The following is a 19,147-nucleotide window of genomic DNA, read 5'->3' as shown; positions in this document are numbered from 1 at the left end:
TCATTCAGTTTGTGATGCAGTTTACAGTCTCATATTTCCCAGCTCTGATCAACGTGATCGTAATAGATGTCTCACCTTTTCCCCCAGGTTTAATCAACTTTATATCCCACTAATAGAGGCATGCCAGACCAAACATTGTAAACCCCCCAGTATCTTCACCTCAACAGTTATATAACAATTCTCGTAGCCAATCAGTCATTTCTTAGACTACTGTTTAGATCTACTTTTTCACAGTGTCCTTCTTACTAAAAGTGAAGATTTTAAAATAAAGCTTGAAACAAAACCATACCCATGTTTATTCTTCCTAATGACACAGCCCAATAACCGACTAATCCACATTTTATAAGGAGATCATTATAAATTCATTCATCCCAAATATAGGAATATATCTGAGATCAGAACACTGGGATCTTTGTGCTCCCTCCCACCCCTTTTCCACATGATTCTTTTCTAACCTTAGTTCAAGCCCTTCAATACTTGTATTAATATGAAATATTGTAATATGAAAATTAGGCAAAACCAACAAAGAAAGTTGCAGAAAATCGTTGTAATTGATTTGTTTTACTTTGAGTTTTTTTCCAGTTAAAAAAATTCTGGGAAAATGTGTCTGAAGATGGTTTATTTTGCATTGAGCCACGGATCTGAGCACAAACGTACCCGTTGATCAAGAAGCCTGGGGTTGAGAGAGGGAATTAACAGACAAACCTTGTGCTTAAAAAGATCAACAGTGATACCTTTGAGGGCTTTTATATGTGGCGCACAAAAAGTTTTGTTTTTCACTTAAAACTGGGTCGACTTTAAAATCTGGTTTCAGGTGTAGAGGCTTCATCCGGACATGTAGCCTTAGCGAATGCTAACGATAGGCCACTGGTGTCTGTATTTGTAAATTCAACAACAAAGGAACATTTTGGCATATGTTGGCCTCATTCAACTTTTAGGGGTTTCATGAAATGATTAATACCATTCACATATCTGTCAGAAAAATGCTAGGATATAGCCATTAGCTTGGCTTAGCACAAAGGCTTGAAACAGGGGAAACAGCTAGCTTAGCCGTAACTAAAGAATATAAAATCTGCCTTCTACTGCCTCTAAAGCTCAACAAGTAACACATTGTATCTGTGTATTTGTGGAGGCCCTACACAAAAATGTACAAAGGACAACTTGTTGTTTAATGGGACTTTGCGTGTTAAACTGTGTCTTGGTTAGAGGCAATAATTTCTTGAACTTTCCGCATGTTTCCTAGCAACTCAAAGCAAGTAAACATTTATCCTCTTTAAAATGGCAAATTAGTGGGTATTTATTAATGAGAGGGCTTTAGATGTGCTGGTTGGTGGATTTTGTCATCTTCAGACAGGTTAGCAGTTTCACTCCAGCTGTTATGCTAAGCTAAGCTAACCAGCTGCCAGGCAAAGCCTTGTTAAACAGGCAGACATACAAGATCAATCTTTGCACTCTTTTCTCTGAATGACCCAATTTCCCATCATTTTTCTCCGTCCAGCTGGAGACCCTGCGTTAAATTATACAAAGGAACCTCGCACCTCAAGGTGTCAAAGTACAATTCACCTGTTCACTAACACATCGGCCAGCTGCCCATATGCTCTATGAAGTCACTGTGTGTGTTTGTGTGTGCGTCCATCAGGATCATCCATATGTCTCACTGTCCACTGAGTCCTCGTGTCATTTGAGTAGTTTATATGCCTTTCCCTTTTACATTATTCATTATTGAGGTGAGCGTCTATAGCCGATCTTGGCTGACTCACTATGACTTTGTGTGTGTGTGTGTGTGTGTGTGTGGACCCATAGCATGACTCACTCAGTGCTTTTAGACAGATGAGGACAGCGGGCTCACAGAGGGCAACAGAGGTTTTATACAAGAAAAATAGCCACTTAGATTAGATCACGTAATGAAAATCATTCCCCTCTCTCTCTCTCTCTCTCTCTCTCTCTCTCTCTCTCGTTCTATTTCACCTTCCCCTTTCTCCCCCCTCTCCTCTCTCTCCTCTTTCTTTTTAGTGACGCACACACACACACACCCTAACTCAATCACCTACAAATGTAGCTAACTTCACACCCTCGGGCAGGCACGTATAAGTACACCTTCTCTGTCTGTTTGCACAAAACCACACGAGACTGACAGGAACACACACGCACACACACACACACACTGACACACAGATTTCAACTCAAATAATACCTCATCGTTTTCCCTTTTGATGATTGGCCAGAAGCTCGGAGCAATCCAGCACTGTTGTCCGCCTGCTGACTGGGCATTATAAACCTGATATCTGTTTCCATTTGTCTCTCCTCTCCTTTAATACAGTCAGAGCAGCGGAGGTTTTTTTTTACGCACTCTGTGTGGTTGTTAAGTGTCCATCCATGGTTCAATTGTGGTGTTTCACATATCAATTATTGCCCATTGAACAGATCGGACTAAGAGGCAGGTCCATAGAAAAAAACTAAAAAAGAAAACGAGGCCCAAGTTTCATTTTGATGTAACTCTTTGATATATTGCTGTTCAAATAATTCCCCTTGTAACCTTTAAGAAAGATATTGACATTTTAAAAAACCTGTTGAGTTACATGGAAGATTGATACAGATGACATATCTATTTTTGTAATCTACACAAATCGGACTGTTTTGGGGGTTACATGCAGGACTATTTTATCGCGACACAGGAATTTCACAGCTCAGAGCCATGAATAGTCCCTCAAGAAACTCACGGTAAAACTGCCAATAGTCATTTTTTATTACAGTTTATCTTCCAGATTGAAAAAACAAGATTGTTTATAAAGCAAGCTTTAGATAGGTTTCATTTGAAGTGAGCCAGACAACTGTTCAACCTGTTTTCCTTCTTTGTGCTATGCTAGGCTAACAGGGAGGCTGGCTGTAGCTTCATTCTTTATATTGAAATGATTGGGCGTTCCTTAGAGTCGAGCTGAAACGGCATTTGGAGAGTATCTAGCTTCCGTATCGTGGCGTATTTCCGAGTGAAACAGGATGTGCAGGCGGAACGTATCATTAGAGGGATTTAAGTTGATCGTTGAGAAGTGGGCGTAGACAGACGTTCTCCACAGCGCAGTAGCTAGCTAACTGACCGAGCGTTCTTGGTGCTCTGCGGCTAAATGTTGCAGATTGATTGGTTAAAATTGGTTGGTCCTAGCTTACGTAGGCACACGTGATATTTTGTTTTACCGGAAGAAAAAATGATCGAATTTTGATATAAGAATAAGAAGAAATGGATTTTCCGTATTTTTTTTTGTCCTATATTGTCAAATAGATGCACAATATTACCGGGGATGTGATCTAAAAGGATTAAAATGACATTTTTCATTTCACCTCGACTTTAACACTTGTGCCTCACAGCTGGTTCCTGGTTTGAATACCGGTACAGACGAAGTTGGCCTTCTCTGTGTGGAGTTTGGATGTTCTCCCCGTGCATGCGTGGGTTCCCTCCGGGTACTCCGGCTTCCTCCCACAGTCCAAAGACATGCTCGTTAGGTTCATTGGTGACTCTAAAATTGCTAAGGATAAGTGGTATAGATATTGGATGCATGGATGGATGGATAACTGTTTATTCATATTTATTGTGCAGACATGACAGTGACATTGTTTATCTCACCCAGCTTTCAGCTACAAAGCAAAAAAGTGTATAACTGACTGGCAAACATTTGCTTTATCTCTATACTAGAGGGAAATTCTAGCTGTGTAAAATGTTGTTTTTCAGCAAACAAAAAATGATGCAAGACATCTCAGCACGGTCAATTATTTCTAATCTAAAGTCATCATTGCACATCAGTAGAAAAATCCAGTTTCGCTAATCCGATTTTTCTACAATTATCTGATATTCTGAGGCCTGAGCACTGAACAAACATGCATTATTTTTCACAACAGATGGATCTTTGTGCTGCAAAACAAAAGGATAGACACTGCCACGTTAAGCTGTCTTCTGTGCCATCAGTCTGTTTGGATGACCGTATGTTTGATCCAAACTGATGATGTGGATTGAAAATGTGCCAGGACACATATCTTAGCAAGCTAATATCAGCGTGTGTGATTACTGATAGCCCAATGATCGCCCTCTGTCAGGATAAACCTGATTAGTATCGACGGGCCTGTAAGTCGCCCTAATCCACCGTAAGGAGAGAGGGATGGACGCAGGGAAGGAGGGAGGGAGCGAGGAGACAGAGTCGAGATGGTGCACGGGGAGAGGAGGAAAGAAATGCGGAACAAGAGAGATGGACGATGGAAAAAAGGGGAGGGAGAAAGAGAAGAAACAATCATGGGAAATAAAGACGTGAAGAGAATCAGCAAATTACATCAAACTGGTTCACCGCCTGAAGGAGGAACCAGAAGAATAACGCATGAAACTGTACAGACATCTGTGTCTGCTCCCGATTTTAGTTTAGCTCTTTTACTTGTTTGTTTCTCAACATTAGCATGGCCTTTAAATGGTGTATTGTACAGAGCACTTTAAATAACAACTTTCAATGAGGTAGGATTAATTATGCCAAAAGAGGTTTTCAGATAGTCTGAAAGGATAAAAGATGGAGGGGAGAAACAGAGGTAGAAAAAGAGAGGAGGTTGGGAGAGACAGGCTGAATGAGATAAATGTAATTTCCATGATCAGTTTAACAGAAAGAGCATTGGCATCCCTCTCTCTCTACCGCCTCCCTGTGTGTATGAGTGTGTGTGTGTGTGTGTGTGTGTGTGTGTGTGTGTGTGTGTGTGTGAGTTTGCACAGAGATCTTCACAGAAGCTCACACATGATGTGATACAGTAGTTCCTTGTGATATGAAGCCCCGTGTGTCTCTCACATGGAGGCAAAAAAAAAAATCAATGCGCTCACAAAGATAAAAGTACCACTGTGTTTGTGTGTGTCGTTCATGCTCATGTCTATATCCATGAATAATTGCATGTACATTCTTATTAATGTAATTTCCGCATCAGATACATTTGCGTCAATGTCGCCCGCGCCTCGTATAATCACCACTGTAAGGAAGTGATAATGGCTAAAGTGGTGGGGAAAAGACAGAGTGAGATTCCACAGATCTCCCCCGTTGTTACTGACAAAGCTAAAGTGGCCTCCACTTAACTGGTCAAGGGGCCATAAATGCATTAACAATCCTCTTTGCATGAACAGACCGAACACAACCACAGCAGCAATCACGCTGCCGCTGATGAGCCTGCAGCTGCTGCCGGATTTCATGAATTTATGGAGGGCTGCAGAACGGCACCCTGCGAGTGAGAACGCAATAAAAGTTTATCTGAGTTAGAGATGTGATGGTCTTTCATAACAACAACTTGGGTCAACACGTATTAGCTGAAAATATGACAACAAATAGTGGTGAATGCTGCTGTAAAAATGTTTCATATGACATAGGACATTTTCTCTGAAAAATTAAATTGCGAATAGCTTATAGAGCATTCATTGGATCTGCTAACAGCTCTGTGATCTACTAAGCTGACACATGCAAGGGTCGACACTTGGATTTAGATTTAGCTCCTCTTTCATTCCCTTGGTCTGAATATGTGACCAAACGTGACTCCCGTTTTCAAGCCCCTCTATTCTTATTCCTTTTAAAACACAGCCAAGAGTAGTTGAAAACAAAGGGCCAGAAGATAATGGAATAATATAGCGCGATATTTTACCTGCGTACCTGGGGCAGTTGCCTTCCTTTTCCTCTTGCCTTGCTTGTGGCTGATTTGGAGCAAGTTCCTGCAGAAAGGTCAGATTAAAAAGCTACTCATGGTTTTGGGTTCAGCAATTACAAACAGGTGTGATGTTTTTGCATGTTCTTATTCTTTAGGCGTGTAGTGCATTTTAGCAGTTTACGGTTATGGGCTCCTGGATCAGCAGGCAAAGGCCCAGGAGCCCAACAGGTCAGGAGTCTAAACCACTGTCATAAGACTATTAACGTCTTTGGTAAGAGAGTGGAAGGTGACTCAAAATAGCTTGTGAAAATCATCTGTACTTTAAAGAACTGTCACAGTCCTACTTAGATGTTGACAAAAATGCAAATACAGTACAAAAGTGTTTATTTAGATCAACGTATTTAAAGGAAAACATAGGTTGTGTAAATAATGGCTCCTGCAGCCTGACATACACGGGGTACATGTGTGTGCAATGCTGCTGATTTTTGCAGCTTTCAGGTGTAGACCCCTGTTATTTAATCCTCCTCATTCCCCTGAGCTCCCTCCATAAGCCCCTCTCCCTGTTGCCACCCCCTGCAGACAAGACAAAACAGAGCAACAACAGAGACAACAAAGCCGCCTTTTATGAATTGTGTCAAGGAGTGGGACACGAGCAGTTTCAGGCATCTGCACACAGCACAGGGGCCGTCATCTCATAATTTGTCCATTCCTTTGCCACACAATACAAGATTGTAAAATATCAAATCGACTACTACTTATAATTTATTTATCTGAAAAATGTGCCTCCCATTCACACAGATAAGATGCAGGGAACTAAGTCTAATACGAGTTATTTTACAGCAAAGTTTATTTTATGAGGGTATTGATCAACCACTAGTTGAAAAACTAGTTTTTACTCTACTAAAAGTAGCAGTACCCAAGAGTAAAATGAATGGCACACAAAAACGTTACTTTAAAAAACATGCTTCAATAACAGTGTTAGCAAAGACCACTTAGAGTACCTTAAGTAAAACTAACCATTATGCAGAACGATCCTGAATCGAGAATAGTGTCTGTGATAGCAATAGATTTTAATTGATTAATTGTAATTAGCGATGAGTTCATATGTACATCACTTTAATGTTTCATGTGAGTAAGGATGGGGCACATTTGAACAAATTGGATACTTTGTTGGTTAGCTTCATGGATAATATATCAATATCAAGTAGATGATTAATATTTCGTATTGATTATCTGAAACTGCTAAGCTAGTACCCCAACTAAAGGTAAAAAGAAAAGGCAGGCCTATAATAAAGTAAAAGGTAGAATATTTGCCTCCTAAATGTATTGGAGTTAAAGTATAAAGTAGCACAAAATAAAAAAAATACTCAAGTAAAGTACATGTACTTCAAAAGTGCACTTCATTAGACAACATTACATGAATAAATGTAGCCTAGTAAGCGACATCACCTGGCTCTCTAAAAGCGTCATCTAAATAATGTGTCCTCTGCTCCGCCATGGGGCGCTGTGCTTCTGAACAGATACTTTGACCTTAGCGGGACACCAACAACTTCTTCCGGGTTCACACTGACTGCACAGGCTCGAGATGAATCTATGAGGGCATAATTTTTGTTGTTCATAACCGCGGTTACCCGCTGAAGTGAGAAAGTGTAACTTACATGTAATTCTGCATTTAAAAGCTCCGCTGAACTTTGTTTGTTTTGAGGCTGCTCTGAGGTTCGGGGTGTTTATCTGAACATGTCTGCGGAGGAAGCGGACAAAACAGCCAACACTGATGCCAGCGCTGGTGATGAGGAGGAGGAATGGCTGTATGGTGGTAAAAACATGTCTGCTGCCCGCCAACACAACTTATTTTAACCGAATGAGAAATAATTTAATGTTTGTGCAGTTCTGTTTATACACTGCTGACCAAAACACTGTCTGCTATTATGATAATGTTAGCGTTAGCTTTGAAGCTAAGCTAACAGCGCCTATTTATATCACTAATGTCGGCCTTGTACTGCTGAATTCCATTGGGGAAATAGTTAAAAAATATCCTGTGACATTGTCAGCTAGTATCAAATACATAAATACGATAAATACGTTTTCCTTTGATCTTTGCTGGATTTTGTTCATAAGGTTTATCATGATCTGCCACTGACTGGTCTCTTTGGCTAGTTACTGTTGAATGAACTTTGTTTTTAACTTATTTTCCATCTTTCAGATGAGTCCGAGAGCAAAGAAGAGGACGAGGAAGCCAAACTGAATGCTGCTGTCAGGTATGTAATATTTCTGTTAAACCATTTAAACTCAATTGTTATGTGTTGGTCATTTATGAAACCTTTGTGACACCTGTTTACATCCTGTGGAGGAGGTGGTGTTACTAACAGCAAAAATCATAGAAAAATGTTCTACGTGTACATTTCCATTCATTGCATTTGTAGATTTACTTTATCTTTTATATTTCTTTATCTGCAGTGCACCTGCTGATGCTTTAACAGAGGATGGTAATGAACACGCTACCGGGAACGGGGTGGCATCTGAGGTAAGTAGCTCCCATGCACATAGCCACAGTAAGTGCTGATATGTGGGTTTTGTTGTTCTACATACCTGCAAGTTTTCAGACTACAATCCCCTCATGATTGCTTCCTGTCCTCCCCTCCCTGAGAAATGCTCTTGTCTCACCTTCATCCTGTGTTATACTTCTTGGTCTCTCAGGCCACAGGGGAAGCTGCTGGTGAGGACGTTGACAGTGACAGCGATAGCGATGATGACGACGATGATGTCCGTGTCACCATCGGAGACATAAAAACTGGAGCACCGCAATACACGTAAGATTCTAAGAATAGTGTTTTCTGTCAGTGTGTGGCGTTTTCCCCTTTGTTTAAACTTTAAATTTGCTTACTTAACCATTTTATATTGTAAAGAAATTGGTTGTTCTTACTAGATGTTTTTTATGTGTTTATACACTTAAATCTTTTTGAAATATACAATGAATCAAAATAAGTAAAGCTTTGTATATACCGTAGAATTTAAGGTTTAATTAAAAAATATAATGTTGTTAACTTGCATATGGTATTACAGTATGTAAGGCGTATTTGACAGCTTTAAAAAGAAGTAGACCCTGTGATATATTAATGTCAGGATTTTCCTTATTCTTTCTCTCCCAGAACATATGGAGCTCCACCTGTGAATCTCAACATAAAGACAACAGGATCCAGACCTTATGGACAATGTAACGCGCTCTATTCTCGAACCTGTTGCTGTTCAGGCTTTTTCTGTCTAATGAAACAGCCTTCTCGTTTTGTACTGTTCTGCTTAAAACACCCTGAACATTATTCATTCACACAGAGTGCTAATAAGATTGAACAAAGTGTTTTTTTGACCATAGCTGCCAAGCTGAAGGGAGTGGATCTGGATGCTCCAGGAAACATAAATGGGGTTCCAGTGCTGGAGGCGGATGTGGAGTCATTTGAGGAGAAACCCTGGAGAAAGCCAGGTCTGTCAGTGTGCAGTTTAAATCAATGAAAGATGTCTGCTTCCTTTATTCGTGTGCAGTTTAAAGATTTTTTTTGTGTGTTGATGTTTTTTAGGAGCGGATCTGTCAGACTACTTTAACTACGGCTTCAATGAAGACACATGGAAGGCTTACTGTGAAAAACAGAAGAGGCTGCGCATGGGTCTGGAGGTCTCTACTGTGGGCTCGGTGACGAGCAAGATCACTGTGAGAGGCCACTGCCTTAATAACTGTGCTATATATGTTAACCACCTTTCTGTTTTCTTCATTGTCCTCTTCCTCTGATTAGTTAGTATGAATCAGGGTCATTTGCAAACATTTTTGTTCCAGCGTGCCTGGATTACTAAAAAAAAACACACACCCATTTTTTAAGTCTGTACTATACTTTCTTTTCACACGTCTGTCACTTTAATGTTTACAATGTTGTTAAGAGACCATCTAATATGAATGATACAAAACAAGAACTGTTCTGTTTAATCGTTCTCTACTAACAAATTATTGCATCAACAACTTATTTTGGCTCTTTCTTAGGTTCAGCAGGGCAGGACAGGTAATGAGAAGGACATGTCCATTCTGCCTGTTCACACCTCCAAGCCAGACTTCACGTCTCCCGTCAGTCTGTACAAGTCTGCTGTCAGTCAGGTCACCAGGTAACACTTTCACTTTCATCTTTACTTATTGTGACATATCGTTACATACATACATGCAGTTTACACTACAATTGATACGTATAAGGAGATTGAAAACAAGGGCAAAGAGCTAATGGTTCAAACCATGTACAGTTAACTGATCATCTTAAGAAGGTGGTCCATGTGGCAACAATAGAAACTGCAATTTCTTGTGTTTAGCTTTTCAAATGACACCATCTTGACTTGCACAGACAGACAGCAACACACCTGGTCACCTCCAGTATTACCAGTGTCCCCATCAGCATCCCGTTGGCTGTATGTGTGCTGATGCTAATCTTGTCTCCTTTACCCCTGTCCTTTGTTTCAAAATGGTAGGATCTCTCCCCCTCAGTGGCCTGGCCCGCCTATTCAGGACATGTCCTATTATACGTAAGTGGGCACGGCCTTTTTCCCTCGTGAGAAATGTGTACATGTTATACTGTGGGGCCTGGCGTTTTTCTTGACCATGAACGTGACCACAGAAAAACTCCCGGCGCCACTTCCAAGGCCCCACATGATGCACTGTTTATGCCCATGTTTCTGTCTTTTGGGGTGGTTGATGTGCATGTTTTGTAATGCAGAAAGTTAACATAAGTCAGGGCTTAAGAAAGAAAGAGAAAGGAAGAGACACCTGAACATCCTGATGTTAGATTTAACATTATTTTTGGTAACCCATTGACAACCATGATCTGTTGCAAGACAATTCTGTAGGGATTAGATAAAGCATAAAGTTAAAACTAGGGATGGGTATCGTTAAGAAGCAACATTTTATGGGTTGTTTGAATGTTTTCTTGGGGGACAAAATTGTTTCTGGCACTATCCGAGGTTTTAAAGGGCTCTGTAAAGTTTAAGTGAATCACTGACCAGACGTAAACAGTATATCATGATATGAAATCAAACCATGAACATTTCCTCTTTATAGTCCTGAATTATACCACATTAAAACATAGTCATTTGTGAAATAGTAATACAGATGTTAAAAATAAATTATTATGGGTCATCCTATCTAATTAGAGTAATATTAATAATTCAAATTGTGGGATATTGTTTCCAGGGAAACCATGATATTTCCTGGGACAGTTAAGACACAGTGAAAGTCTCTTACCATCGCGGCCCTGCTGTTGATGTGTTTAAGTCTAGAAGTGCTTCAGATGGTTTGAGGTTGTTGTCAGTGTGTTACCATGACACATTTTGTCCACAAGAGACCCCTGACAAGTTGATTATTGCACTGTAAATATGCCTTTCTTTGTGTGCTTTTAGGCCACATTATTTTCTTAGGTTCAAAACAATTTCTGGATTTCTTAGCTGCAGTTTTGTCAAACTTTTTACATCTGTGAGACTTAGTGTGACTTGGAAGTTTTCTGTATATTGCTGTTTTGTTTGTGTGGAAGTAAATTGTGTGTGTGCGTGAATTGTTTTGGATACTGCTCAGTACATTGATGTGTCTTTTTTATTATCAGGAAGACGAGCGGTACTATTGATGTGATTGGTGGACAGACTGCGACCATCAGCAGGGTTGAAGGGCGACGCAGACATAATCTAGAAGGCAACAATATCCAGGTAAATGTGAGTGACGAAGACAGTCACTTTGAATAAAAACTATCCCTCAGACAATGTAAGACTCCAGGCTTACCTGTCTTAGTTATTTAGACGTGTGTTTTCATGCCAACCTCTCCTCTCCGTTGCCGTGCAGGTGATCGCGGAGCAATCAGACTCTGAGCCGACTCCAGCGAAGATCCCCCCCTTCTTCCCTCCTGGACCTATTCCTCCGAACATTCCCCCGCCTCCTTTCCTCCCACCGCCACCCAACGTCAGCGCTGCACCTCCACTTATCCCCCCGCCCAGTAAGTTCATCATCATCATCAATATTCTCCTTTCTCCTGTGCTCTCTTGATGTATTTGATTTGAAGTAACCATCCTTATCTCACTCTGTATTCTCTCCCATCTCTTTCTCCAATGCAGGGTTGCCCATTACTGTCCCACCTCCTGGTTTTCCTCCTCCACCTAGTGGGCCCCCTCCTGCTATCATCCCAACAATGGACAGGTAACACTCGTTTAACACACACACACACATCGGGTCATTAATTGCAATGACAAGAGCACTTTTGCCGACTTTGAGGTCATCTCCAAATACTCCTGCTATTTTGGTTCATGCCTGTGTAGCGGCTGTGTTGAAGGTGATTCATAATTTATTCTCCATTAAATCATATTTTTGTCTGGAAGCTGCAGTGTCGCAACAAATCTACTGCTAGAAACGGATTGAGTGTGTTTCTTTTATTGTTCAGTAGTACAGTGATGACAGAAGCAAATAATAAATAGTAGTTTGGTGAAGCAGTTAATGTGGATCCATCAATCAATAGCGTTTCTGTCATTCACGTTAAGTGATTCAGTCATATCTTTAGACATATCTGCTCTGTGAATCTCTTGTCCTGTGTTATTCTTAGACAAACAAACCAGAGGAAGTATATTTTATATTTATTGGTTTCATGATGTCACCCCCTACTTTTGCACACACACTTACATTTACACACACACACACACACACACACACACACACACACACACACACACACACACACACTGTAACATGTTTCTCTGCTCTGTTTCCACAGTGGCCACCCGGGCGGTTACGATGGACGCTCAGTTCCTCCCTACCCGTTCCCTCAAGGTACCAAGCTTTAAGATCTAATCTAATCTGTTCTGATAAATAAAGTAATGACTGAAATGTGTTGGAAGTGGCACCAACAAGAATTCTGACATGAAGGCAAATGTACGTTTGTGGTTGTTCATATCTTTGGCTAGAAATACTTTATTAATCCCCGGGGGGAAATTCAGGCATTACAGTTGCTCTGACACAGAGAAGCATAGAGAATATATGGCATCATGGAAGTAAGAAAAATATATTCATTATATATACAATAAAGTAAGAGATAACTCATTAATTGATGAATATGTTCAAATTGTTTAATTTACATTATTATGTCACAGATTGCTCACTAGACTATAATTTCCAGAAAACATTTGTCATCTCCCCTCATCTCTACCTGTCCAGGTGCATACCCTCCACCCATGGCTGGAGGTCCTCCTCCTTGGCCGCCCATGATGGACAACTCTAAACCCTGGGACAACTATTACCGCCGAGACGACAAGAGGGACAAGGACAGAGAGAGGCCCCGAGAGAGGACACATGAGCGGGAGAGAGAAAGGGAGCACAGCCCCACAGCGATGGGCTACACCAGGTGAGATGAACAAACACACACGTCGACACTAGGGACACAACGATGAGAGATTTTGATGGTACGATTATAGTTTGAGAAATAATCACAGTTTCACGATTATTATGCATGAATTAATTTCACAACATTACTAATGTATGAAGTCACATCGTCGTTCTTAAGACGTCTTTAATGTGTTATTAATAGATGAACTTTATTGATCCATCAGGGGGAAATTTTACTAATGTGGGTAATAAACTGAAGTGTTATTGTCATCCATGCCTATCTTTTAATAATCTATGTTTAATAATCTAATCTTACGTAAGGAAATCTTGACTGTAATTGTTGTTTGTTTGACGTTTTAGTAAAATGATAAGATGAGAAACGTCTCTAATGCAGTGTTATTAATAACTGAAATGCAATTATGTAATCCTATGGTATAGTGCTGGAAGTCTACAAGCTCCTGATGTTATGTAAGTGTTTTACACCTGGTACATTTACCTACAATGCCTAGGTTTACTGCTGTTTGTTTACGCTGCACTGAAACCCCAACTTTCATCGCTACGCCATTGATTTTAAGTGACACGTTTATATTTAATTTCCTACCACCTCAATGTTTCATCGTAATACGCAACGTTATATCACTCAGTTATCCTGTTAGAGCCGAGTGGTGATCCCACTCCGTTTTCCCGGCAGGTTTTGCCTGTCTTGAAGTCCCTGGTCATTCAATCAATCAATCAATCAATCAAATTTTATTTGTATAGCGCCAAATCATAACCAGAGTTATCTCGAGACACTTTACAAAAAGAGCAGGTCTAGACCGACTCTTTGTTATGTTATTTAAAGAGAGGCCCAACATGAATCACCATGAGTAGCACTTAGCAACATTCGTCATTCCCCCACACAGACTTCACTCGATTTTTTCGTTGGATACAAAGCTCTGCCATTGTAAAGCTAATGTTGCGTAGCTTCCAGGCTCTTAATAAGCATGTCACATTCTCAGACCGGACCCTCCCCACTCACGCTCCATCGCAGAATGAACTCCGTTAGTGTCCTGAGCTTCCTTTGTGGCTTTTCTTATTTGTAAATATATATTTTTCTAACTCATGTTAATGACCTGCTGAGTTTTCACAGCCGTCCCTGTTAATATAAAAAACTTTAAACTTTTCACTGGTATCGTTTCTAGACAAGAAACGGTTCATTACATTCTGATTATAATGTTAACTTTAAGACTAAGAGTTTATTATTTCATCTTAATTAAATCAGTTCTCATTTGTACGGGTAATAACACAGGACGTTAACTAACGTCTCTCACCTCATAACAAACATAACACAGCGTTGCACCTGGTCAGTAAGTCAGCATCGGTGCAGACTCGCTGGTGGAGGGTTTAACAACCCACTCCCACTCCACACTCAGAGGACGGCACCCAGTGTGGCGGACCCTCCCCACTAGCGTGCAATCGGAGTGGAAGTGCGTAGGGAGAGGGTGTAGGGAGTGGTTTGAGCTGGTGCGCCGCAGGTGTCACTTTGTTTTAGTTCAGTGCAGGTTGCGCCAAAAATAATGTACCGGCCCCTTACTTGAGTGTGAGAGCGGTACTCACCGGTGTAGTGGAGCCTTCACCATTAAATAAGCGAGACGTTTTAAAGTGTGGTTAATAGTGAAACCGGTTAATTGCTGCATCCCTCGTCTACACACGCACAAACTTCAGCAGGTTTTCATCTTCATGCAGATGCTTTTAAGTGGATGTGTGACCATGTAAAAGATTCACATTGAATACAGTTTGTCTGTTCGTGTCATTATTTGAGGTTTTAGGAATCATGAGAGTAAAAGTTTGATTGGTGAATAACTTTTTCTACATGTTGACTTGTTTGGCTTTGTCATTGTTTCTTTAAATTACCTAAAAAAAAAACAGGTGCTAATTAAACTGACATTTCTGAAGTGTCACTGAAAAGCAGATTTTAGGCAGATGAGGAACATGGTTCCATGGAAATATGGCCTCCATGGTTGCAAACATGGACTGATACAATATTGGTTAATTTACTGTCACATCACGATCAGACAATGATTTCTTTGGTTTGCATGCGAACATGACAGAATAAAGTAAAAGCTCCTGCTCTTTTCCACTTCCACAGCGAGGAGGAGCGCTACCGTTATCGTGAATACCAGGAGCGCGCTTATGGAGAGCGACATCGTGAGCGGTCGAGCCGGGAGAAGGAGGAGAGACACAGAGAGAGGCGGCACCGAGAGAAAGAGGAGGGACGCCACAAGTCCTCTCGCAGGTACACAAACGCATCGACCACCACTTCCCCACAGTGTGGTTGTCAAATTAAAGCTTGGATAACCACGGTGTCTGACAAGATTGACACTTTTCATGCAGCTGTAAGAGAGCAACTTGGCATGTTGAGTTTAAAGGGTAGCATCAAAAAAGCTCCTATATGTTGTTAGACTGTCTGTAGGCAAGTTTCAGCAGGTCTGTCCAGCCCTTTATTGCATTTGAAGTTTAAACTCCAGAGCTCCCAGCTAATGTTGCATCAGATGGTGTTTGGTTAGCCAAACACATCAGTCAGTCTTGTCTGTTTGTAACGCTACAAGTGAGAATTTACAGTTTGAAAATGTGATTGAAGCAGCTGAACAAAAAGGGTCTAATCATGCAGTTTTCCTCGTCTTACAAAGACTTGCTATTTTTTTTGCAGTGCAGCACAAGAACAAAGCTGTTTCCTGTTTGCCTGTGACATCACCTCAGTCTTTACATGTGCAGTGCATGTAGCCATAAAGTGCTTATTTAAAACCTTTTTTATATCTCATAAAACTCAACCAAATCAGTTTTTGTTATCTTAATTGTCAAACTAGCGACAGTTTCTACATAATCTGCCAGGGAAAGATGCAAATGAGGCTTCTTGTTGGGAGCCGGCTGAACAGAGGAGCTGCTTTTGTTCATTGTACACTGCTTATTTGTTGTGTGAGCTCAGGCAGATTGACAGGCTTGGCAACAGCAACTATATTAAAATGTTTTTCTTTTGTCTCCTTCTGTCTTTTACCCAACAACACCTAATTTTTTTCAATTCTCTGTCACTATTAACCTTTCGTACTTTCTTTATTTCACTTCACCTTTTCTTTCTGTCCCCATCGATCTTTTTGTCTCTCTTCATCCCTCTCTGCCTCCTTCTACCTTTTTATCTGCCTTCCCCTATTGTCCTCCCTCCCTGCCCTCTGTCTGATATCTTTCCTCTCCCCGTCCTCCGCCCTTTCAACACTCTCGTCCTTCTCCTTCCATTAGCAGCAGTAGCAGGAGGAGGCACGACAGCGAGGAGGGCGACAGCCACCGGAGGCACAAACACAAGAAGAGCAAGAGGAGCAAGGAGGGCAAAGAGGCCAGCGAGGAGATCAGCGCAGATCAAGAGAACCAGGAGGCCATGGAGTAATGATCACCACCTCCCGTTTCTCTTCCCTCTGTCTGTCCCTCTGTCTCCGACGATGAAGGAGAAGGAAAGCGAGAAATTGACCAACAAAACCAAGAAGTCGCAGTGATCGATGCACCCTGTCACTCCCCTCTCCATCAATCTCAATCCTCCTCCGACCCGCTGTCGTTCATCCTCACCATCACATCAGACGGAGAATGGATGGAGCAGAGGGAGGAGGTGAAGGAGGGCTGGGTTTGTCCTTTGTACTTCATCTGTCTCTCCATCACTAGCTGACACCTGACAGGGCATCAGTCTGTCTTAAGCTTCCTCCTCCTCCTCTCCCTCCTCTCAGAGCTGTAACGATTAGGTCATGCTCAGAGATTTCACTGTCTAGTCGGGATGATCAGCAGATTTAGATCTTTTTTGTTTGTTTGTTTGTTTGTTTGTTTGTTTATTGTCCTTTTGTTCTTGTCCTGTAAGAAGACATCAATAGAGAGCTCTCAGTTTAAGTTCAATTAAAAAACACTTTTGATAAGAACTGTTTTTGAGATTTTTTTGGGATCAGAAGTCCAATAACTAGCCACAAATATTCTTCTTCTTCAAAGATATTGCAAACCATACAGCCTGCTCCATTTAAAGGTATAATAAGTAGGATTTTTCTTTGCATTTTGTCAACACATTCAAACTGGGCCCCTCCTCCTCCTGGGCTCTTCGTCACCAGAAGCTCACTCTCCCATGCGAGAACACGCCCACCCCGCCGAGCTAACACTGACAGCATCACAGTTACCTTTGCGCTAGCATGCTAACCGCTAGTTAGCTTGTCCTACCCGGTTTAAGCCACCTACCTGTCCAACGGAAATAAGGCCAACTGTACATCGCTCTTTCGCCATGTTCGCCGGTCTGAATGGGGCCCAGTTGATTATTTGAACCACTCCCACACTCACCTCTACGCTGTGATTGGCTCAGGGAACCACAACAACGTCCCGTGCAGAGCAAAACAACAGAATAGATGCAGATGTGTCTCACAAGGGTCTGCACACACACTCACCAACACACATGTATAGAAGCCCATAAGTGATGATTTGAATTATATTATATTTGTAAAAGTCTGTTTTATTTTTGTAGGAAAATCCTACTTATTATACCTTTTTAATAATTGGGTCTGAATAATGTGACCTTAAGGTCCTCCTCCACTTAAAATGTGTTATGCTAATTGTTACTTCACTTGAATGTTTGTGCTTTACTCTGCTGAAAGATGTTTGTGCTGTTTCACGCTCATCTAAAGCTCTGAGCTTTTTAAATCTGAGTTTAACGCGTGCACATAAAAGCAGCTTAAAACCTGCCAAGCACATGCACTGGGTCTGGACTTTTCAATGACGTAGGAGACATCCTGTGTCCAGCAGTTAAACTTTTTGATTAGATATATCATTGATTTTGCACGAGGGAGTGGATGTGTTGTAATTTACACCTTTTTATGTGGCAAAACCACATGAGACGCAAATAATTCCAAGCACAGTATTTAAACATGTCCGCCTAATATTTGGGAACTCCCCACTATCAAATGCTTTTTTGTATAATTTTTCGCTAAATCTGGATTTCTAATGAACATCTGATAAGTAATTGTACTGCTGCAGAAATCTGTACTGTAACAAATGATGCCCTCTGTTTAATGATCTAGTGTTATTTCCTGCACGTGTTCGCATCAAGGCAAAGCTGTTTTCTTTGTACTAAACATCTTTTTTTTTTTAACACAATTGGGCCTCATTCACTAATGTCTGCGCAGAAATGTTCTTACTCTCCTGCAAAAAATAAGTACTTGCGCAAAATCACCGTTAGATTCATGACACGTGCGTACCGGCCAATTTTGTTCTCACCACCGTGCGTATGTTAGTAAATTAGAACCATTCTAAATTGACAGGCGCGTGTCCGCGATCTGCAATCAGCATACTGCCACGCCTCTATTTCTCTATATAAGGACATCTGTTTGGTACCGCATGAAGAGAGCGGTGTTACGGAGAAGCTGAAAGAACGTGAAAGATGGCATCAAAAGGAAAAAAGAAAAAGTTCACTTCAGCAGAAATAGAAACAATTGTGGCAGAGGTGGAGGCCAGAAAAGGCACACTGTTCTGGAGCGTGCACGGGCAGCAATATCTTCCAGCAAGGCCAATAAACAATTTAATAGTGTTACATTTCAATATGAACATTTTCATATGGTCTATTGTAAACTTAATTAACGAATTCAACTGCTATAACTGAAGATTTTAATTATATGACAATACATTATGAGGATGACACGGCATTTACGTTTGGTCCATACATTAGTAAATTCAATTATTGATGTCTATAAAAGCATTTTTTTTCAATAAATTAAGTTTTAATATAGTATGCATTTAGTTAAAAGGGTGCGTGTTAACATTTCCTAGGACATTTGCGTACGTATGGTCTGAGGGAGTTCTAAATTTGTTTGCAGAGTACGAAGAAATTTAGGTAAGAACAAATTGATGAATCCCAGATTTGTGCGTCAAACGTGCGTACGCACAGTGCGTATAAGAGGCCCATTATCTTAAAGGTCACAACTGTCAGTGGGATGGGATCAACATCTGGCAGAGCAAAGCAGGGGTAATGATAGGAGGGGACAAGGTTCAAATTAACTTTAAAAATGTTTCAAATGTTTTTTGATTATAGAACAGTATCAATAATAGTTTTTAATACTA

At 40.9% G+C, this 19,147-nt stretch overlaps 1 protein-coding gene across 3 annotated transcripts; it reads left to right on the top strand.

Annotated features, from left to right (window-relative positions):
• Positions 1 to 7,215: 7,215 nt before the first annotated feature.
• fip1l1b (FIP1 like 1b (S. cerevisiae)) lies at positions 7,216 to 17,567 on the top strand. Of its 3 annotated transcripts, none has more exons than XM_069666513.1 (17): positions 7,216 to 7,478; positions 7,856 to 7,910; positions 8,110 to 8,176; positions 8,350 to 8,462; positions 8,802 to 8,866; positions 9,023 to 9,130; positions 9,225 to 9,355; positions 9,680 to 9,798; positions 10,153 to 10,206; positions 11,277 to 11,376; positions 11,510 to 11,660; positions 11,779 to 11,860; positions 12,429 to 12,484; positions 12,869 to 13,055; positions 13,475 to 13,504; positions 15,165 to 15,311; positions 16,310 to 17,567. In XM_069666513.1, the coding sequence occupies exons 1-17, from the start codon at positions 7,427 to 7,429 to the stop codon at positions 16,452 to 16,454; spliced, it is 1,662 nt and encodes a 553-aa protein (XP_069522614.1). In that variant the 5' UTR covers positions 7,216 to 7,426; the 3' UTR covers positions 16,455 to 17,567. The 3 variants fall into 3 exon arrangements, with proteins under 3 accessions (XP_069522614.1, XP_069522612.1, XP_069522613.1); XM_069666511.1 differs by having other exon boundaries at positions 7,216 to 7,468; positions 16,310 to 17,566; XM_069666512.1 differs by having other exon boundaries at positions 7,216 to 7,468; positions 16,313 to 17,561.
• Positions 17,568 to 19,147: the final 1,580 nt, after the last annotated feature.

This window comes from Semicossyphus pulcher, unplaced genomic scaffold (assembly GCF_022749685.1).
Source record: "Semicossyphus pulcher isolate SPU_LCO1_2020_fin unplaced genomic scaffold, fSemPul1.0.p SCAF_17, whole genome shotgun sequence".
NCBI classification, from domain to species: domain Eukaryota; kingdom Metazoa; phylum Chordata; class Actinopteri; order Labriformes; family Labridae; genus Semicossyphus; species Semicossyphus pulcher.
The sequence above is the reverse complement of the archived record's forward strand: the minus strand, read 5'-3'. Positions and strand labels throughout refer to the sequence as shown.

What these genes read in the sequence shown, in the direction of transcription:
- fip1l1b (XM_069666511.1), top strand. Translation starts at nt 7,390, where the DNA reads ATGTCTGCGGAGGAAGCGGACAAAACAGCCAACACTGATGCCAGCGCT. An exon ending in GGAACGGGGTGGCATCTGAG is followed by an intron (nt 8,177 to 8,349) that starts GTAAGTAGCTCC and finishes TTGGTCTCTCAG; the next exon opens with GCCACAGGGGAAGCTGCTGG. An exon ending in CGGTGACGAGCAAGATCACT is followed by an intron (nt 9,356 to 9,679) that starts GTGAGAGGCCAC and finishes GCTCTTTCTTAG; the next exon opens with GTTCAGCAGGGCAGGACAGG.